The sequence below is a fragment of the Haliaeetus albicilla genome, chromosome 9, assembly GCF_947461875.1.
Source record: "Haliaeetus albicilla chromosome 9, bHalAlb1.1, whole genome shotgun sequence".
Lineage (NCBI taxonomy): Eukaryota > Metazoa > Chordata > Aves > Accipitriformes > Accipitridae > Haliaeetus > Haliaeetus albicilla.
This window is the reverse complement of record NC_091491.1, coordinates 42,959,867-42,983,011: the sequence shown is the minus strand read 5'-3', so window position 1 is coordinate 42,983,011 and position 23,145 is coordinate 42,959,867. Positions and strand designations below refer to the sequence as shown.

The 23,145-nt window shown below is 37.3% G+C and overlaps 1 protein-coding gene across 7 annotated transcripts in view; it reads left to right on the top strand.

Moving 5' to 3' along the window:
- The window catches only part of MME (membrane metalloendopeptidase), a 50,601-nt gene that overhangs the window by 14,390 nt on the left and 13,066 nt on the right, over positions 1 to 23,145 (top strand). For 5 of the 7 annotated variants that reach the window (XM_069792937.1, XM_069792940.1, XM_069792936.1 and 2 more), the window contains exons 5-17: positions 614 to 694; positions 1,449 to 1,544; positions 1,650 to 1,768; positions 2,783 to 2,848; positions 6,185 to 6,319; positions 8,683 to 8,784; positions 11,794 to 11,930; positions 12,024 to 12,117; positions 15,138 to 15,266; positions 16,211 to 16,309; positions 18,209 to 18,289; positions 19,571 to 19,674; positions 22,184 to 22,242. In XM_069792937.1, the coding sequence (XP_069649038.1) occupies positions 614 to 694; positions 1,449 to 1,544; positions 1,650 to 1,768; positions 2,783 to 2,848; positions 6,185 to 6,319; positions 8,683 to 8,784; positions 11,794 to 11,930; positions 12,024 to 12,117; positions 15,138 to 15,266; positions 16,211 to 16,309; positions 18,209 to 18,289; positions 19,571 to 19,674; positions 22,184 to 22,242 (1,302 nt within the window). Of the gene's footprint in view, positions 1 to 613; positions 695 to 1,448; positions 1,545 to 1,649; positions 1,769 to 2,782; positions 2,849 to 6,184; positions 6,320 to 8,682; positions 8,785 to 11,793; positions 11,931 to 12,023; positions 12,118 to 15,137; positions 15,267 to 16,210; positions 16,314 to 18,208; positions 18,290 to 19,570; positions 19,675 to 22,183; positions 22,243 to 23,145 lie in introns of all 7 variants that reach the window. The other 2 variants (XM_069792941.1, XM_069792938.1) reach the window with 1 other exon arrangement.

Here is a 23,145-nt window from a genome sequence, read left to right as displayed (position 1 = left end):
TGGGCAAGGAGCTGACCTGGACTGCTGCTCCTGAGCCAACAGGCATAGGGTGTGCAAGTAGAGGCACCAGATGAGGCTTCTTACAGCTTGCTCTTACAATTTAGCTGTTTTCATGGAAGTATGATCCACGGCCACACAGCTGCACCATACCAAAGCAGACCTTGAACACAAACAGCTAAACTCCTGGCTACAGTGAAGAGATTGCAGGATAGAATTACAGGAAAAGATGGTTATAGGCTGGTCAGTGTAGTTAGAGCCTGCTGGTACACTTAGAGTCCTGACAGCAATTCTCTTCACACAATAGCTTGGTCACCTAAAAACTGTCCCTGAAAAGTTGGAGCATTTGTATTTTGCCAAGGGTGATCCACAGAGTATCTACCTGATTCCTTTATGCTCAATTTATTAACACAGACTGATGCAATTGCAAGCCATGTAATCTCCAAAGTTTTTTACCCTCGGCTTTTGAAAGGCAAAGCTTCCCTGGAATTTGAGATGGATGCGGAGTACTTACTGTCCGCCCTCTGGTCCTCAGGATGGTATCCACTATGGTTCCTTCAGTATCTTTCCAATAAAGATTAGATATTAAGATACATTTGTTGTCTGTGTGTTTCAGATGTCCTCGACACACCAAGCAGTAATGATATAACAGCAGTGCAGAAGGCAAAAACTCTGTACAGATCGTGCATAAATGAAAGTAAGTGTCTCCTGAATTTATGCCTATAGGATAGATAAATTATCATCCAAAGAATCCCATCTTCACAGTCAGCTATACCTATATCATCCTAGTTTCTGTGCATAATTTTTTGGAAATTCGTCATGAAAACTAAAATGTATCCATTCTATAGAGTCAAATAAGAATGTCAATAGTAAAATTAGTGTTATATCTCCTGTTAGACTAGCTTTGATATTTTAGGTGAGATTACATTGATCTTCAGTTACCAGTTTGCTGCAGATATTTAAACTCAAATTCTTTCAGTTAAATGTGAGTTAACTTCTTTTTTAAAAATTATCAGGGATGAGGTGAAAAATGACTAGCACGCCAGGCTTCTAGAAAGACAGGGAGATCATTTCTTTCAAGAATCTGAGCTAGATGCTGCCACTAGAATGAGGAGCAGTAAAACAGTTAGCAGTGCTTCCTAAATCACATGTTTTTATAGGTTCTATAAAGTTACTAATACTTCTTAAAAATATTATTTCAAGATATCTGTAGAGTGAAAATACAATTGTTCTTCAATGTCATGGTCACAAGGATTTGCATATGCTGTTTGTAGTCATGACTGAAACATTTTTTAAATTAAATGTTAAAGTACAGTCACACATCAGAGCATACTTCTATTGTGGTGATGGTGAAAACATATTTCTCAGCTTCATTATTCTGAACTCATTATAGTAGTGTAACATTTGTTGTTTTAAATTGTCATGGTAACTCATTTTAATTTTTCCAAAAGCTATCATTGATAGCAGAGGTGGAAGGCCTTTAATCAGTTTATTGCCAAAGGTATCTGACTGGCCTGTAGCAACAACTAACTGGGATTCTGCCTACGGTAAGATAATCTGTATTTATTTCCTTTTCAGTTAAAATTTTTAAATTATTGTACTTTTCATTGCTTACTAAAAATAGAGGCTGAGTATACCTTTCATTTGCTTAGGTACTGCTTGGACAGCTGAGACAGCTATTGCACAGCTAAACTCCAGATATGGAAAAAAGGTCCTTATTAATTTTTTTGTTGGCACCGATGATAAAAATTCCACAGCACATATCATTCATGTAAGTCTCCCTGGGTGGCATTGCCTTGTTGATCATAAAAGTGCAGCAAAATAACTAGAAGCATAGACATAAATGTTAACCAGGAGAAACATTAGTGATTTGAATTTTACCAGAGTAAGTGGTAGATGAATTTGTGAATCTATGTAGTTTTCAAACTTAAATTATCAGTTTCACAGTGCTCTGTCCATTCTCAAAGTCAATATCTTTATTCTGTGCACTCATACTCTGTTACTTTCAGTGAGGTGAGAATAACAGAGATATATATAGACATACGGACACAATTTATGCGTACACTAGACAGAAGACAGACATGACCTACTTATATATGCATGCAAGCAAACAAGTAAACATGATTTCCTTACCATGTACTTCAGGCAGAAAGCTCTGTCACTGAAAACCTGGGCCATGATCCCAGTGGCAGAAAGCCCAGCAAAAGGGGTTGTTTTTACAAGGTATTCAGATGCCAAAGTACTAACAGGACCTGCTGGCACAGATATGAAAGTGGCTGAGGACATTCGCATAAAGAGTATGTCAGGAGTCCCCTGCCTATAAATGTAAGATGATCTCTGAAAATGGAAAATCCAGAGGAAGGCAGTATTACGTATGGTGAATCTTCACCAGCTACTCCTGAGACACAACAGTTACAAGAGCAAAAGTCTCATCTTTCCTGTAGATAGATCCTTGACTACTTCGCATGAATGAATTTCAAAGATGTAGTAACTGCCTTGCTTGACTGAGGACTGTTTTGTCTTCTGTACATGCACTGTTTTCACACGGGTTATGCGTAGCATGCATTGTTCAGCAACAGAACAGAAAGACTGAAAAGAAAGACAAAAAATATAAGGAGAGTGAAAGGAATTAAAGGAGGGCAACAGAATGAGAGAGAAACTCCCCTTTGGCCAGAAGATAATTTGGCAAGAGTGAAGCATCAGTGACCTGTAATTGACAAAAGAATAGTACAATGCTATGCCATTTTGTCCTTAAGCACTTTTTAATTTTTATTTGAATTTATAGATTGATCAGCCTGGGCTTGGCCTGCCTTCTCGTGACTACTATGAATGCACTGGTGCATACAAAGAGGTAAGATGAAGAGCTGACAGATCAGTGACTACATTTTAGAAGTTTTAGCCTATATTTCCAAGGCAGACATATCCTCAAGAGTGGGGATAGGCAAAGAGCAGAACAGTCCTTCCTGAAAGAGATTCCAGTACTGCCCCTGGGAAATACTACTGGGAGAATTGGGGAAACTGGAATAGAAAGGTAATAATGATGAGCATTTAAGCAAAGTTGATCTGCAGGTGGGCATAGTGTGTGTGACAGACTGGAGAAAGAAGTTCTAACATGGGTAAGTGAGCAAGAAGGCAAGAGAGCCAAAAGGGGAATGAAGAGAATACAGAGAAATGAGATTAAGGGCAAGTAGAAATAAGTTAGCTAAGAATGGGAGGGAGTATAACAAGTGTCCTGAAGATGAGGTGTTATAATATTATGCCATAATAGTTAGTGACCTAGTTTGATCTTCCTGGCAGCACTAGGAGCCAAGGGGGTTTTGTCTAGGCTCCAGCTGCTAGTACGTACCAATTGTCTCTGCACTGGATGAGAAGAGTGCACATTCCTCTGACATCACTACAGCCCGGACATCCCAACCTCTCTCCGTTCCTGTGTCCCCCTCCCTTATATGTGGAAGAAAAGTAGCTTTTCCACACAATTCCTGTGGGATTATGAAAGTCAGAAGAGGAACACCTACTTGACTATTTAGGACCTCTTGGAAGGAAATAAACATGAAACAATTTAGCTTTGTTACACAGCTTCTGCCAGGCTTCACAGCTGAATCAAGAGGTATATCATAACTGTCAAAGTTGTATTAAGATAGATTATGAGTGCTTATGGATCACCCCTGTTCTGTCACTACAAAAAGGATGCCATTTCTGAACAATGGTCAACTGGCATTGATTGGCAAGTGCTGCAGGTGTCAGTGGAGTCCGGGTGGACTAGTCATATCACTAATAGGCTTAGAAAGAAAAAAAGAACCATTCAGAACCAAAGACACACTTTTCTGCATGAAAGATCTGAAAAGATCACAGTCTCCTAGGTCAACTGCTGAACAAAAATGCAGCAGCTAAAGTATGTGATATCATAGAAATTGCTTCAGATACCTAAAATCTCATATGGTCTTCTTTAATTCATGTTTACTTGTTATTCTTATGCATTCTTATTAACCTGTTACCACTGGCACTGTGTATCTGTTGTTGCTAATGTTGGATATGCTTTAACATGTTGAGAGCTGAAGTATATGTGTTTGCTGAAGTCATGTAGCTGAAACTGCTACCACAGTACCCTTTAATTAGCCACTTCTCTTCTGTGTAATTAAATGCAGAAGCAATGAGAAAGCATACAACACATTTTGGGTTTGTGGGTATTTTGCTGACATGCTAACAGTTAATGCTCTAATACTGATTACATTTAATTACAGATCACATGCTAGTAAAGACAATTATTACCATATTAACTGTTCAGTTACATTATTATCACATGTGTTATGGTCTCTAGGAGCTGGGTCACATATCACAATTTGCTGCCTTCCTTGTATTACATCGACTGCAGCACTAAAACGCAATTCCCATTCTAATCTCGGACCTACCTGAAAGTATCATACTACTTTCTACTGCTGGAAAGCAGAGGGGAAGTATTTTTTAAAAATCAGAGATTTATCACTGAAAGGCAGGTTCATAATATTCTTACAAGCGTGAATACTTCAAGTGAGAGATGTTCCTCCTTTCAATCCCTGCACTCTGAGGGCAGCCTTTTCTTGGGTCTATTTCCTGCTGTGTCATTCAACTCTTTGACCTGTATGTAGCAAACAAGGTATCTGCCTTCTGCACTTTAACCTCTGGCTTTGTCAGGACTTCCCACCACAAAGCTACGGGTGGAATCTGTGAAGAAGATATTTTAAAAATCTTTTTCTTTTGTAAGATATATAATTCCTCTGCTCATACAGGAGTTATTCTGACATCTAAGTTCCTACTAAAATATCTGAGAGTATTTATACGGTCCATCTGAAATCAGCTGACTTATTTCTTTGCTACCTGACCATACAATGATGTGCACTTTAGGCCAAAAATAAAGTCCATTAGTTGGTACCTGAAAATCTCTGTTGACTTACTGGTTTGGGGTAATGTCTGCATTGAATTTTTATAAACTGTATTTGACTATTTTAAAATGGAATTTGCAGGCTTGGTATGCACTCTTTTTTGTGACTTGTAGCTGTCAGTGGGTTCTTGGGCTTTTCTCTTTCTGGTAAAGTAATCTATCTTGATTAAAAATAACACTGAGGGCTCAGTCCTTCAAGATGCTGTGAGCCACCTGTCTTTTTGAAGTCTGTCAGTACTTTTCATGAGCTGCTCAGAATTTTCCAGCGCACACAGCTTGCTATGGCACAGCATTGTTGGCAGGTAGGGGAGGCTGACAGGAAATGGGTGGCAAGGAAAGTAGTTACCGGGATGGCTGTATAAATGTAGCATTCATTAAAGGGGTGCGTCCTACTGCCTTAGGAGCTGAACTTACCAGAATACTTCTGTTAATAAAGCTGATGACATGCACACCTTATTAACCCTAGGTTTATCACTCTTTTAGTAGATTACTCTATTTTGCATAAAATAGATTTATTGTGTATTTTTATTTGCATTTAAAAAGCATATTGAAAACAGCATTTCTGTGGATAGAAAAATGAATGTGGCTTATCAAAGAGGAATTAGAATAATCTTAAGTTCCATAAAATATAATGAGATCTGTAGATACTCGACAGTGTAATATTTAAGAGAATATACTTCCATATTTACATTCTTATCCTTGGTGAATTCTTTTATGTTAAATTTAATATACACTATATTGTCTATAGTATATCTAGCTATATACTAAATTTAGATACAGCAACATGATTTCTAAATGTTCCAAGAAGCAAGAGAGGAGGTATGCTGTTTCTGGGAGTAATTTTCCCACAACGCTAATTCAACACAGTCCATCAGCATTTCTCTCGGTTTTATGTTTCTGGGAACATTGCTCTTTGGAAGCAGTATTTTTGGAAGTTGTAATTAAAGTGAGCTAGAAAAAACATGGGTGATGGTTTAAATATGGACATACAAATGTCTCATTTCAAATAATGAAAACACAGTGCAGTAGTTGAGAGTGTTTAGCTTTGAACAGTGCTACAAATTATACAGCAATTTTCCATTAGGGAATTTTCAAAGTTAATTTCTATTTGTGATCTAACAGTATTTCAGAATACAATACTATTACACTGTTTAAGAAAGGGATGAAGAACTGTAGTTCGTAAAAATGAAGATGAAATCTTAAAGATAATCAAGGTATGCTATACTTTGAAGAGTTTTGTCTTTAAAATGTTTGTATTTTTTCCTGCAGGCATGTTCTGCCTATGTTGATTTCATGATTTCTGTAGCTAAACTAATCCTACAAGAAAGAAATATTTCTTTCAATGAGAGCGAGATTTCTGAACAAATGAAAAGAGTTATGGACCTGGAGAAAGAGATTGCCAATGTAAGAAAAACATTTTTGAAGTATCCTTTAAATAACTGACTTTTTTCTTAATATCTAAGAAAGCTAACTGTAAACTGAGTTGTTAAGTTACTTGCTAATGTTATTTTGTGGGACCAAAAGCTGACCAAAAATGTATGGGGCCTGGAACACCTAAGAGGAACACAAAATAAGAAAGACATGCCTTCTAATGAGCAAGGGAAAATATTTGAGTTAGCTGTTTTCCAAATAGAAAAATGTTTTATTCTAATCTGTTCACAGAAGCCCTTCCAGAGGAGAAAGAGAGAGCAAGAGAGAGACAGACTTGGTTTCTGTTTAGTCTGTTTTAGAAAATGAGTTTTGGGAGATGCTTTCAGGCCTCTTCTCCCTTTGTCCTGTTTTCCCTGTGGGCTGTTTGGTTATCAGAGCAGTAGATTCCCAACCCTTGGCCTGCCATGCAACACAAAGTAATGTTTGTCCTGCATAAGCTGCTCCACAATGCTGATTGTTCCAAGTGCATTTTTAATCAAACACTGTTCTCCATTAAAGTATGACTTGGAGAAATAGCTACAATTTGAACTTGCCTAGAGAAAAACAAATGGAAAATCAAGCATTCATGAGCAAAAACATGGCTTATGATTATTAAACATTTCAGAAGGACCTGAATCTAAGGATGACTGTAAAACAAGCTAAATACAAATATTTCTAGCTTCAGCTATGTTTCAAGTTACACTGATAGTAAGGGCACGTGTTTGGCATAGGAAGACCTTCCCCCCCCCCATTTGTATAAACTAAAAGCATCTGATTTTGATTTTATTCATGTTTTCCTGAGAAACACACCTCTGGGCTTAGATCAGAGATGGAAGATTATTAAAAGAAAAGGAATTAACTGGAGAAAGATTTAAGGGGGAGTACAAAAGGAAACCACAACTGAAATGTCTCTACAGCAGTTGCTGTTGGTAGAGAGTGAAGTTAGTGGTGGGTAAGCTGCTATTGCCTCAGTTTTTAACCTCTTTCATCAAAAACTCAGCAGCAGCCTGAATGTTACTGGAAGAGAGCTGGCATTATGCTCTTGGGAATTTGTTGAAGAAAACACAGAAAAAAATACTGAATGCACAATAGATTAGGAAAGAGGAAGTGGAAGAGAAATCTTTTTTAAAAAAGGATAGAGAGAGATAAAATCAGACTTGGCATGACTTATATTTCAAAACAGTTTAAATGGGTAAAATCTACTATTCTCTCTCTTGAACGAGTCATTTAAGAGTGCTTGAGGCAGTAGTGATGTAGGCTCTCCCATGAATTACTCTCATGAATCACAAGATCACTCTTTTCCCATAGTCGTTTGTGTACCTGTATTTTCTCTCTCTGCCATCAAAAAAAAGTGGAAGTTAAAAGGGGGTGGAGTATGAGGGGAGCATGTGCTGATGCTGTCACAAGGTACTTCTGCATGGAAGGAATGAAAGAGGATACCAGAATGCACTTCAGAAACCTGCAGGCAAGGGACACACTAGTGTTTGAGGAAAAGAACAGGAAGATATCCAAGAGAGTATTCAGAGACCAAGGGTGTAGTTACCATCAGGTGCTGGTTTTGCCTCCTCTCAGTCTACGTTGTCCACACCCTAATTCCAGAGACCTCCCTGCTGACATTTGCTGTCTAGAGACTCCAGTGATTAACTTGCCTCGTAAAGCACCACCACAGACACAGTTCACTGGCAGTCAGGCAGTTTTACTGTCTATAAGAAATGGCCCTAAGAGTTGTGCTATTAAGGTGTTAATGTATGCACATTTTTAACACACTGGTGCAAACCCACATTGCCTAGACTAATAAAGAGCTTATCTGAGTTATGACTCCCTTTCTTTCTATACAGTGGTTCCAGAAAGAATGAATCAGGTAGCACATGCATCCTGATCAGAACGCTCACACTGTATTCCTACCACAGCACACTGGTCACCCTGTACTCAATAAATACATCTCCTTTATTCCCTTCTCCCAGGATTTTGCACCTTGCATCATCCCATAAATATCATGAGCACATTCTTGAGTGTATCTGTTGGTAACAGTGTCTACTCAGTGCTTTGAGTGATATGGGTCTATGTTTGAGTGTTCTTGCACAGCCTGAGCTGTTGATGCTCTAACACAAAACATCCAAAGAGTAAAGCTCCAATTTGCTGTCAGAAATTTAGTCAATTTAATCTGTCCTTTTATATACTTTTTATCTATAAAATGCTGTCTGTATTTACTCGTAAGGTACTTTACAGTTAATGCAAACTTACAGTAATGTATTAAGCCAGAAATACTAGTTTTCTTTCTTTTTACTTCCACTTACCAAAATTCCTGTGAACTGACTTGATGTACTTAATAATTTTCTTATGATTAACTTTGATAGGCAACAACAAAATCTGAAGACAGAAATGATCCACTTTTGCTGTACAATAAAATGACCTTGGCACAACTCCAGAACAACTTCTCATTGGAAATCGATCATAAGGTGAGTGATCAATAATCTGATATTTTAACCTCTAATTAACAACTGATTAAACAATGAAGCCTGACAATTTTTGCTTTTAAAGACATTTCTTTCTTGAGCTGATACATATTTGAAATTGAACAGGATACCTGACATGCACACTATCTTAACCTAAACATCTGATGACATTAAACTGTATGTAAAAGACTTGCTTCTGTACCCACAGTTTCTCCTAACTTGAAGGCAGATCTTGCCCTCTGTTTCAACATAAAGAGATGGAAAAGGACAAAAGAAAAAAAAATAATGAGTTTGATTTACCCTCATGGAATCAGGATGATAAATCTTGCAAAACTTGCATATACATAACCCTTGCAGCAAATCAGGAGAGTATCCTTTATAGAGTACAAATAAATTCCGTTCCTGTAATTACCACAGCAGCTCCAGAGGGCCCAGGACAAACGTTATGACTGTAGCCACCAGTTGATTCAAGTATGCTGTAGCGTGACTATTCAGGCCCCCTCTGTTTATCCAGAGCTGCAGATTCAGAACAAAAAGTCCTGTTTTTCCAACATTCCCTCTGTAAGATGGGCTTCCAAAGCAAGCAGAAAGGAGCCCAGGAAGTCATGACTATGAATCAGGAAAATTCTCCCCATTACTCCGACTGTAGCTCCTCCCAGGGATGTTTCAGCTCTGCCTTTTCTCTTACCCTGAGCCATGTCCCATTTGGGCAGTACAACCTTTACTTCATGGCACCACAAAGTCCAGCTAAAGAATAGCCAAAGATTTGATAACATAGGTGTGCCTCCTCAGTAACATCATTTCTTAATAGACCTGGATATTTTTTTATCGTAAATGACTTCTACTTCAGTATCTTGCACAACAAGCAAGCAGGTTAACTAATGTGTCACATGGAAAGCACTGTGGTCTGACTAGCAGGAATGCATTATTGAGTCCTTTGAGGCCAGTAAGTTACTATGAAATACTATTATTCCTACCACAGTTTCATAATCAGTGCTATTTTTATTGACTTTAAATTCTTCAACTTTAAATTATATGACGGTTCACTTCTGCCTAACTTAATTTGTTTCATAATTTGCCTTCTCCCACAGGTCTTAATTGAACAGTTACCATTACAGTCATAATGTCAGAAACTAAATTCTCTTGTCACAGAGTGGTATTGCCCTGGTTATTTTTAGTTCCTGGGGAGGGCTGCAGATCAGTAATAATCATATCTGAATTTATCCAAAAATGCTCAAAAGATACATGATGGGAGTTAGTAGCATTGTTGTAATGGTCTAAGGATAGAACAGCAATTATTCCTAAGATTACCTTGAAGTTTGCTGCTTCTCTTTCAAACCTGAAATGATTCTATTCCTGAAAGCTTATCTGCTTTCCTCAGCTACATTAGTTTGTCTGATGAGAGATGTTACCTCTTCCAATAAAACTTTCCTCTCAAAAGATACAGACTGGGAAAAATCACCAATACTTTTTTCAAAGTAATAGGCATAACAAAAATTTTAAAAAATAACAAAAAAAAAGAAAAAAGTACAAAGATTATTTGTTTTTCTTAAATGTAACACCTTCCTTTTCATTACTAAAGTGAGTACCTACCCAGTGTGGTAAAAGCATTGAGTAGCTCTAGAGTTTTGATGATTATTTTCAGGTTTTGCTCTGAATCATTTTCTTAGTTAAATGGTGATCCACAGAGGCCATGGATTAGAAATCCTTGGGCCAACATGGAGAATTTGAAGCAGTGTATATAGAGTTAGCTGTAACATCAGTGTCATTGACTAAAGAAGTGAATGGAGAAATTGGAGGAATTAAACACTGTACAATCTACAGTATTCCAAGCTGAAGGATCTATCTCTCTCAGCTGGTATCATACAGAGGAAGACAAGTAACGCACTTCATACTTGTGAAAATACTTCACTTGACACCAGCTGCAGGTGTGAACTTCCTGGGTAGGGGAATGCAGAGGTTATAACCTCCCACTAATACTACTCTGTTGCTCTGGGTTATGTGATGGAGGAACAGCAACGCGGTGGCACGCAGCCTGGCTCCTTTGCCCACTTACAGCATAGCTGCATGGCTCAGATCCCAGTGCTGTGCAGCTGAGCAGCAACGAAAGGCTGTGTTCTCTTAGTAGGCAAGAGAATGACTTATCAAAGCGAAATTATTTTTCTTATCAGCAAACTAGTAAGAGTTCCCAGTTGAGAGTGCCCATGCACTAAAGTAATGCTCTATTCAGACTAGATGGACGCTACAGAATGAAAACTTAACAGAAAATAATTTTCATAGGTACTGGGTCATGAAAGTTACATGGGCCTCCCACAAAGGTGAATACCCGCATAAAGAAGATGGGTGTTTAGGACCAGAGAGGCAGAAAACAAACAAGAACTCTAACCCTTGTCTGAGATTTGTCTGTCATGGCATGCTGCAGACTGACCTGCTATCAAATCAGTTGCTTCTCCAGTATCTAGTACTGTGGCATGCAGAGAAAAATTCATTATAGATAGTGGATTTAGTGTGTCTGTTTTAAAGCCTATTAAAATAAATCCATTTATGGACTTCAGCATACTTCAGAACAAGAATGGATTCTCAAGTATACCATGAATCTTATTGCCCCATAGATACAGAGACAGACTGTACTGAAAATCGAGCTGTTAGTCATGCTTTGATATAAAAGTTCTTAGCCAAACATAGCAAAAAGGCAACTGAAGATTTTATTTAATATACCATTTCTGCTTTTCCAGGCTAAAAGGAAGGGGTCATAGCATTTTTAATTGTGTTAGTCTGAAATCAAAACAATGTCTCGACCCTTTCTGCTAAATACCACCCTATTTTAATAGGATTTTAGAGCACAGAGGATATAAATTATCTCAGATATGACTCCAATTACAAGTAGTACAACAATTAGGAAAACTAAAAAGGCAGAGCATTCATGTTATGCAAACGTATTTAAACTGGAAAAAATGCTAAATACTGTTTCTTTATGATTTAACCATATAATAATGCATATTGATTTTCCAGGTATTCAACTGGTCAAAATTCATAAATGATATAATGTCAACTGTACAAATTAAGGTTGAGAACACTGAACATGTCATTGTTTATGATCCAGAATACCTTATCAGGCTGAAGTCTATTCTTAATAAATACACTCGCAGGTATGTATGTTAGGTAATTTTGTAATTTTATTTCCAATAAACTTAAAAAGCCTAAAAACTTTACCAGCTTATTATTGTTGTTTTGTTAAACAGAGACCTTCAAAATTACATGATCTGGCGATTCGTAATGGATCTTGTCAACAGCCTAAGCCGTAACTACAAGGACACAAGGAATGCTTTTCGTAAGGTGAAGAAATTAATCTTTTAAGTTGTAAAGATGACTTTTGTGAACCATAAAAGATAATTTTTTTATGTACTTGTAAATTATAAAAATTTAATGTATTTTGAATTTTGCACACAAAAGCTAGACATGTTTGCTGAAGCTTCTGCTGCAGTGTACACATAATTTATGTGATAAGTGCTTGATAGCTGGAGTGAATTTGAAAAGCACTGTTCTAGTAATTGGTGTCTATGCTTTTCCAAATCTAAATTAATCCCCATTTTGATAACAGAACAGTCCCAGTTATTTGCAAATGATTACTCTACAGTTCTGATTGATTTGTTACAAACTCTTCAACATCCAAAGTAGTATATTCAAAGTCAAACATTATGGAGCCAATCTTCTTTTTTCAGTCATTTGATCTTGCAGGTATTTTAGTGCTTTTAAGGAAATGCTGAGCAATTTCACAAACAGGTTGGCGATGGAAGTTCTTTGTATTTCCACAGTAGAACTTTCTACTTTGTAAGTTTGCTCAGCTCCACTGAAAAAGGTTATGGCCATACTTCAACACACATACACAGCTTTTTAAGGAGATTCTGCTTGTTACAGAAAAAGATAATAATTACTGGAGGAAGTCAACAAGCGTTCAGTTTGGTCAGTTTTATATATCTGAACAGGGCAGTCTTATTCATTGATTATTTGGCTTTTTCCCCTACCCTTTATAGTATGAAACTATTTTAATATCGAGCTTCATATTTGTTTCATCTGCATCATCAGGCAATAGTATGTTTTGCACTCTATAAACTAAAGTCATCCCCCACTACATATTAGGACTTCACTGAGGAATTTTCATTTAGAAAAAAGTCAGTTTGGAAGAACAACAGGAAAATATTTTACCGTGGTCTACGTATAAAAACATACAATTGTTTGCTAACTAATTAATAATATATGATATAGTATAGCTTGAACTTCTCACACTAAATGCAGTGGAAATAAACTAGCATTTGTCTTGTTAAGTTTGCTTTCATATATAAACGTTAGCACAGTTATGGCATTCTATGAGTCTCCCATACCATTTTTTTTCTGGGTTGTGTGGCTGATTAGTCACTTAGTCACTCAAAACTCCATTTGCTTTAAATACATACTGTTTAAAATGTGCTACAGAAAGTGCCAGAGTCCTAGCAGAAATATCACTGGATCTACAACCACTTCCTTAAGAAATCAGCAAAAAGATCTCAACAGCTGACTAGGCTGCACATGTAGACTGGCCTATATGTGTTACTGCGGGGCTATGCTGTCACTCTAAATCACTTAAGTTTGGTTCTCCATCTCAAGGTCAAATTGCCAGTTTTCACTGTAACATTTGTTCAAAATTGCGCCCTTCCAGCAGATCTTCTGTCAAGAAGCCCAGATGTGGGGGTGGAAGAGCATGCAGAGTACTATCATGATACTAGTTTAATTCTTACAGCTACTGGAACTGTATCCTCAGGATACAATTACTCCCACCAAAGAAACACATCAGTATCTTTCTTTTTTCCCCAAGATCTATTTAAAGAGAAAAAAACTGCATTCCCTACAATGTTGTAGTTGAGAATTTATGCCCCATGAGATCAGGAGGTGTAATTTCAGATGCATCAGCACTGTACATGTACGAATCCACAATAACGCATTTTAATTGCATGTTATTTTTACTAATAAGCAGGCAAGTTTCCGTTGCTGTAGAAAGCACCACTTTGGTTTTTCTTATGCACCTCTGGTGACACTAGGCTTACTTGAAAAGAGTCTAACTCAGGGTTCCTGTGAAGGGCAATCCTAGTCTGATGCAAGTCCACCATGGTCTCAAATAGCCCTCTACCCAAGTGAACTATGATTGACTAGGATAAGCTTGAGCAGCACAAGGTGATCTACCAGAATCTTCATTGCATAGTCATTATGAATTAGTTATTATTTTAATTAAGCACAGTACTGCTAATACTTATTACTGGGTTTACTTTAAGTTCTGGGGGAGAGGGGTCATATTTACTTTTCCTATATAAGCTTTTGCTATATAAGCAAATGACTACTGATGCAGCTTGTTTGTGTGCAGGGAGTATCTAAGAAAGACATAGATTAAGGACAGACAGATTTTCTAGTCTATTCAGCTATTTGTCAGTAATGAGTTACAAAAAGCTCCAATATCACAGCCTCTCCAGGAAGACCTGCAGTAGACATCTCTGTGCTGTGTTGTACTGGTAACATTTTCAAAAGACCATTACTGTGTCCTTAATGCTTTAAAGTAAAAAGAAACATTATTTTCCTAGTAATTCAGTTAAAGGTGTAGTAGTTACAGAGCTTTTAACGCCAAAAGTCATTGATCTGTACCTCTGAAGAGATGGGTAGCTGCTTCATTATGGAATATAAACTTCATTATAGAATGTGATTTCAGAGAGTTGTCCTATAATGACACTGTCTGCTATATTCCTTGTGTTCAGATGCCGTACCATTATATTAACCACTCAGCTTTATCACATATTTACACATTATCAAGACCAAATCCTTGCATGCCTTGTAGCAACATCACATAGAGTAAACAAGCTTCTACTTTGCAAGCTCTCAAAGATGGGAGGCTCTGACAGAAGCTGCTGGTTGGGTAGAAAACACAGTCTTACCACTGCGGAAATTAATTTGCTGCATAATCACAATGGCCCTGTCAGAGATGGAACTGCAATACAGATCCCTGTAACAGTGAAAGCTTTGTGTCAGGGTACTCCTCTTTAATGTCTCCCATTCTTAGCTTTTAGAGTAGTTTTCTTCTCTCTACCTTTCATGTTTTGAAAGGATAAAGAATATTGCTAATGATTCTCGTATTTCCTCAGCCTGTGACCGATGTTCCCATTACAGAGTGAGTCCACGTAACTGCCATAAACACAACTGTGAATAAATGCATGTATTTAAGGTTGACTAGGACTAGGCTTCTCTGAAACACATGTCTGCCAGTCAGTCACCATTCTCCTTCACCTTATGTGGGCCCAAATGTCACTGTTTTACCTAATGTTTATGTTTCACAGGCACTTTACGGCACAACATCAGAAACTGCTGTTTGGCGTCGTTGTGCAAACTATGTCAATGGCAACATGGAGAATGCAGTGGGACGATTATATGTACAGGAAGCATTTGCTGGAGACAGTAAACATGTGGTAAAGCTTTTAGTAAACTTAGCCTGCCTGCCGTCTAAGTGTCACTTAATTGTCACTTACCATGCAGTTCTTTACACAGCTTTGATTACAATTTCTATTAACCTTTTCTATGTAGCAGGTCACTTTCTCAAAAACCTAACCTTCAGATTTGCTTCTCAATCAGTGTACCACTGAGGAGTAACAATGTATGTGCTAGGACAGTCATTCCTTTGCACCTAAGTACTTCTGCATTACTTGTCTTGAGCTGGCCTGCTTTCCAAGCACAACGACAACAGTGTGAAGTAACGTGTGAAATATGAAGATTATGTGTGCACACTTGGAAGGAGAGAGGCATCTGCCTAGTCCACTTGTTCTATAAGCCAGCCTTGAGCCTAAAGCACCATTGGCACATTAGCGATGGACCGTGCCCAAGCCAGTACGCACGCCCAAGGAACAGCACTTACTGAAATGAACAGTCTGCTTGTTCTTCGAGACCAATGCGAGTTCACATCCTGTCAACATGGGGCGTAGGGACAATTGATTATTTCTTTTTGTCTTCAGTCACACAGAAAATTGCTGAAAATTAACTGAAGTTAAGCCTTAGTTTCCTCCTGTCACTCCTACTGTAATCCAGGCTTGAGATACACCATTTTTTGTGGTTGACATATACACAGTAATTTGATCAGGTGCACAACATCCAGCGGATAGATATCTGTCAGATGTTTTGTTAACTGAGTAACTAAACTGCACTGCCTTGTGAGCTCATGCCTATTCCCTTTCCTCCCACAGGACAGATTAAAAGTACTACTTAACTTGAGCTCCAGATTTTGAGTGTGGCGCATAAACAGCATAGACTTAGGCAGCTAGTGCAAAAAAAAAAAAGTCTGCAATAAACAAATCATAACTGTGGAAAAATAATTGGATCATTTTATGTGGTGTTGTAACATACTGATGTTTTTTCCGAGGTTGAGGAAATGATTGCAGATATACGTGATGTTTTTATAAAAACCTTAGATGAACTTACCTGGATGGATGCAGAAACCAAAAAGAAAGCAGAACAAAAAGTAAGTTAAATCTTAAATATTAGTAATGTTGTGTATTTTTATAAAAATCAGTATTTCAGTTATTTTTCCTGAAAAAAATAAGCAGTAACATCTATCACTTTTATATATACACAAACTCCCATATATTTGTGTTTATATAGGCACAGCAGCTTACAGACTTCCTATATCAGATCCAGATTACATGGGAAGAGGCCTCTGTGGAGATAAGTGCACAAAATAGGAGGAATCTATATACAAGATTAAGACCTCCAGGCAAATCAGTGATTAAGGGGCTAGACAGTCAATATCTACAAGAAAGTAATACTGAAAATGAGAAGGAATGATTTATGGTGATTTGACCAGCTATTAGGAGCAACAGGACAAAAACAAAAAGTCAAACCACAGGCTGGACATCATCAGTGAGTTCTCTTAAGGGCAGACATAGCTTTAGACAGTTCATGTAAGTCTGGAGTAAGTAACGGAAATCAGTTGTAGAGAGCCCTGAATTGGGAGTGAAGCAATTGAAAGAACTATTTATTACATCTCTATTTTGTTATACTGTAGAGATAATAAAAAAATCTTCAATTTTGCATTTTTAATGATAAATTATTATTAAAATTTAATTTTAAAAAAGCTTGGAAAATATCATGGTTTTACTAATTGTAGAGTGGGACCTGGCATTTTCCTCCAGAATTTTATGTTAGAAGATCTTAGAAAAAAACGCTTAAAATAACTATCAAAATATTACTGGTTTATCAAACAACTCTAGATTGTGAAGTCCACAAAAAGCTACAATTGCAACAGATAGCTAAGACAGTCATGGCATGCAGTGGGGTTACACTGATTCTGATGTGATCAAACAGTAACGATGTAGTTATATGAACAGGTTTTTATGTACATTCCTAGTGTTATTTCCATAGCTACACATGTTGATCAGTTAGAACCACACAGTAACGTCAAATCGGGAATGGCAGCATAAGTCACGTAGTAAACTGAAAATCCTAATTTCTGTACTGTGATTAGACATAGACAGTATATGTACAAAGTCTATGAAATACTTCCACTGTTACAAACAATTTGACAAAATGAGATGCAAACCGTCTGAAAAGTTAGGATCAGAAACCCGTGCACTCCATGTGTTGCTTATAATGTTCACTTGTTTGTGGGAATAGCCTACATCAGAAAATAATTTGTATAAATAATGTGATTTTACTGCCAAATTTATTAAGACATATTTTTATGGAAATAGTAGAAAGAATTGCTGAAGAATCATTTGTTCTTTGGGTTTTTTTAATTACTCCTGACATTGCCATCAAATACAAATCAATACTTGGCTATCAAAAGAAACTGGGTAAGGTTTGGGTTAAAAACTTTGTTCAGGACTTCAAATCGTCAAAATCTGGGAACATTTAAAGAAATTATTTTAGTCCAGTGTAGATGTGGCAGCTAGTTAAGAAACATGGATACAGACCGAAACTGAGTCAAACTGTACAAATTTCTGGGAATTTGTAAATGTGTTTTCCTATAATGTACTGAAGTTAAAAAATGTCCAGTTATTAATTTTATTTCTATTTTAAATGCTGTAAAATATGTCAAATATTTCAGGATTTCTGCTATTTGTTTAAACCAACCTTTCAAGTCAAAAGCATAGCTGACGTACGTTTGGCTATCTTGTGCACATTTCTATAAGTTTACTTACAAAGGAAGGAACAGAACATACTTTCTAGAATTTTCCATTGTTACAATTAACCATAAACTTTACAGTGCTTTCAATGAACAAAAAAAAGTAAACAAAAACTGTAAATAGTTAACATCCTGGGTTTTCTGCAGTTGCTTCCATATTGCATTTATTATATAATTTATGATTGATTTAAAAATATGGCTGGATTTGCTATGGGTATCATATTATCTTGTCCCTAGGCAGCAGCAATTAGAGAGAGGATTGGTTATCCAGATGAGATCGTGATTGATGACAATAAGCTGAACAGTGAGTACCAGGAGGTAAGTATCCACAATAGGCGGTATAATTAGAAAAGAGTCTTAAGAGAAAAAATGGTGAATTTACCTTCATAGCCAAGCCGAACCATGTGCGTCTGCACAGAATAACACAATCTGGTGCTTAGTTGCACAGGTGTAGAATCATAGAATTGTTTAGGTTGGAAAAGACCTTTAAGATCATTGAGTCCAACCATCAGCCCAACACCACCATGCCCACTAAACCACGTCCTGAAGTGCCACATCTACATGTTTTTTGGACACCTGCAGGGATGGTGACTCCACCACTTCCCTGGGCAGCCTGTTCCAATACCTGACAACCCTTTCAGTAAAGAAATTTTTTCTAATATCCAATCTGAACCTCCCCTGGTGCAACTTGAGGCCATTTCCTCTCGTCCTATCACTAGTTACTTGATAGAAGAGACCAGTACCCACCTCACTAATAGTAAATAAGGATGTATTAAAAGCCAGTGTAGTACAGCTGGTCCAGTACAGATGGTAATAAGTATTTGATGGTATTTCAAGGGAATGTATAAATTCTAGAGGAATTATGCTAGAATAAAACATGGAGCCAATGGTGTTCAGTCTAGTTTTTCTAAATCTGCCACTGATTGACGCAACATTGGTTGAAGTGGATGCAAGTACACATAACTTAGTAACTGTACCTATTTGTCCATGGATTGGAATTAGTCCCTGAAGTATGACATTGGATGACCCGTATAATTTAAACTGCATCTGAGCTTTTTCACTGCAAGATGTGACCTCAGTATTCTTTTACCTTGTAGGTTGATTTGTGAGAGTAACTCCATTAATGTATTTAGTATACATATAAGTTCAGGCAGAATATGTCTTAGAAGTCAGTTTTAATTTTAAAAATAGAGACATACAACTGAAGTATGCTTTTTAAAACACCATTTAAGCTTTATTCATGTATTCTTTCTAAGGTGGAATTGCAGCTTACCAACCTGGTAGCTACTGGTTTCAGGTTGGCAGCTCTCAGAGATTAGGGTCAAAACCAGCAAATGCTGAATTCCACTCAAAAAATATAAAGAGGGAATAAAGATGTCTGGAAAAAAATTATGCAGCTGCTAACATGTATCCAGCTACAATATCAACTCTGTGATGTAGCAGAGCACTGCAAACCAAATTCTAATTGTAGATCAAAAAATACTCTTAAAAATGTGCTGCTTAGCTCATCATGCTTAAGACTAGATTTTCCAGATCTATGTGTCTTTTATTGCAATTCAGTAACATCACCACTAAGTACTTTTCCCTCTTTCTTTTTAGCTGAACTACAAAGAAGAAGAATACTTTGAAAACATTATTGAAAATTTAGTATTTACACAGAAGAAAAGATTGAAAAAGCTTAGAGAAAAGGTGGACAAAGAGGAGTAAGTATTTAAAAATATTGTGTGTAGTCTTTCATCCAATTTCCACAGGAGGAGGTATTTGGAGGGTAATCAGTGATGATTTAATGACCTTCCTTCTGCACTTTTTACTCCATGAAGAGGGCAGGTAAGAGGGCATTGCTTGTTTCTCAAGGGCTGGACCTACATTAGCAAGTAGGGCAAAGAAATTGGGAGATGGTGTAGAAGGTTAAGTATTCTGGAGTAGGTCTACTCTGGTCCCTTAGCTCCCAGAGTGGATTAAGTGGACTCCTGGAGAGCAGCTTTTTAATTAAGTTCATGTGAAAGATGAATGTCATCCCTGAGAATTTCATTTCTCTTGCTCAGAGACTGCATGAGAAAAGAGAAAGCATGATTAAATGAGGATGAGCAGGAATTTACTTCAGAAATGTACTCCTGCTCTGAATTAAAATATTAATGTAGAATGTAGATGTACCAAAAGACTGACAGGGCACATTCCCTAGCTGTACTGGCTACTCTTCCTGTCCCAGCTCTGACCCATTTGGAAGTTAATTTAAACCAAATCAGAAAGATGACTCTGGTAACCATAGTCCATGCAAACTTTGCAAGACTGTTCATTTGAATAAGGGCTGCAGAACTGGATTTATGTTGAGGAGAGGATAAGAGAACTAGCTTTCTATAGTCTAAAAAAAGAAAAGACTGAGGGGAGGTCTTACTGCTGTCTTCAACTACCTAATGGGAGGAGACACAGAGAAGCCTGACTCTTCTTGGAGATGTACAGTGATAGGACAAGTGGGAAGAGACACAAGCTAGAATATGCAAAATTCTGACTAGTTGTTAGGAAAAACTTTTCACCATGTGAGTGGTTAAACAAGACCCAGAGAGGTTGTGAGACCTCCAGATCTCCATCCTTGGAGATACTCAGATCTTGAATGGACAAGCCTCTAAGCAAACTGATCTAGTTTATGACTTCTAAAGGTCCTTTTGATGTAAATTATTTTATGATTCTGTGTTTCTATTTTTAATTACTTTATCATTTTCATAGTGCTGTTCCAGACTTCTTTTGTAAGAAAAAAAAAATCAAAACCTGCAACTGTTCAGACTCTTTCTAGTCAGTCATATTGCATCTTCAAACTCACCTTTTCAGAAGATGAAGTATATACTTCACACCTCTGGAATGATCACTATGAATTTTCCAAATACTATGTCATAGCTTTTCAGAACTATAGTCATTATTGTGGATAAATAATTCCAACTGTTGCTTTTGCTGTTCTGTGTTTACATATCATTAACTGAAAATTTATGTTCCACTTAACAGCCACCTCACTTCTGCCCTATTTTAACTTCAAGCTGTGTTTGGGCTTGGCTTGTTCAATTGCTTCAGCTTGATTTAACACAACTCCTATTCTGTTCTCACAAATGTATGTTAGTTAGGAGTAACTACCATAAGTTTAATTGCATTCAGAGATTACCTAAAGTGAGCGTGGAAGTATCAACCACAATTGATTATCCTCTGATAGTTATAATTTGTTCAGCAAATTAATTTTCACTTAATCAAGCAATAGCCACTGTTAGAATACTTTGCATTGCTTATGATTGGCATATGCAATACAGTTATCAAATAGATCATTTATCATAGCAATTAATTTCACTCAGAGAGCACGGAGCCAGGAAATAAAACTTCAGTTGTGTAAGGCCCAGCTGTTTTATTTTGTAGAACCGTTATCTCATTTTCTCTGACATATTTTCTGAAATACTATTAAACGTGTACAAGAATAACCCACAGCAAAACACTAGCCCTGCTTGTGATTCTAGGAATTTAATTAGGTGATCACTGATGAAAGCCAGTAAAACTGTAAACTAGAAAAAAAGAGTTAAAACTCATTATTTCCCATGTGTTGAGATGGACCCAAAAGTAATGCTGAGAGCCTTCATCAAGGAGTAGGTAGTATTTAAGTTAAACCACAGGACTGTGAATCAAGCCGTGCCTCTGTTACAAGAGCTCATGATGATCTTTGCACATACCTTCATTCCTCAAGAAATTAAGGAAAAAATAATAATAGTCTCAAATCTGATACTTGTAATGTACTGGTATTTGAGATAGCTGGATATAGGACACTAATAGGTGACACACAAATCCTTTTAAGTAAGCAGTCTTAAAAAAAGTTCCATTATCCCCAAGTGTTTAGATACCATTATAACCTCAAGTTCTGTGTTTCAGTTTCTTTATGTGGGAAATTTTGCCTGTACAATGCTGCAGTATGAGCGGAAATAGAAACAAAACCTAAGTATCATTGTTAATGACTTTGGATAACAAAGGGAAAGGGCTACTAAAATGATGAAGGGATTGGAGTGTCTGACATACAATGAGAGGCTGAGCGCACTGAGGCATTGGACTTGATAATCTCCAGAAGTACCTTCCAACCTCAATTACTCTGTGATTCTGTTATTTAATTTCTATGTTTGTTCTAGTAATTGTTAACTCTGCCAATAAGAACTGAAATTCTAACATTTATCCTTCTGTTATTACTAGGTGGATAAGTGGAGCTGCTGTTGTCAATGCTTTTTATTCAGCAAGTAGAAATCAGATAGGTAAGGTTTACCAACTTATGAACTGGATACAGATTTAATGGTCAAATTTTTTTATATATATATGTATGTATTCTTAAAATCAAGAAGTTAATATTATGGGGGTTGCAGAAGGGCCTCAGTGCAGCAAAACTGGAGGTTTCATTCATAGTGTTTTCATTTCCTCGTGTTTTGAATTGCCTTTGTACAGAACAAGGACAGAGGCTTGGGATTCAGCCATGAAAACAACAACAGTGTGGAGTGGCTAGAAGTTTAATGACCCAGTAAATTTGGTGGCCCGAGCCTTTTTTTTTTTTTAAGAGATGAACAGTGAGTACAGTACCACTTCTATCTGAAGGAAACACTGACTAAAAGAAAGCCATGGATCTTTCTGCCACAGCGTGCACATGGCTTCCATTCCTTATAACCCCTTCACAGTCCCTTTGTACAAGCTTATTTAGTGTGGCTTGGGGAAGGATGTTGAATTTCATCCTGCTGGTTAATGAACACACCAGGTCATTGACTGGACTGCTCAGAATCCCGTAACATTTCACATGATAGGCCAGAATCACAAAGCCCCATGCTTGTTCTCATGAAGCGGTACACTTGCTTTCCTTAAGGGTAATTACAGAGAGTCTAAAAAAATGTCATATTATCAAGGCAACAAAAGTTCTGCATTTGATGATGAAATAATGCTGAAATATTAGTGGAGAAACCAGCTTGTTCTCAGTTTCTATTTCCTCATTTCCAGCACTTTCCCATACACAGCTGTAAGATCCAGTGCTCAGAAGACAGACTGCAGTTATCAGCTTCACATAAGCTGTGCTAAGCAAACTTGCCCCATGCTGCATGGGAGCAGGAACTCATGGGGTCAGTGCTTCTGGAGCATATGGTCACTGTTGCATGAGTGTACATGTAGCATCAGGT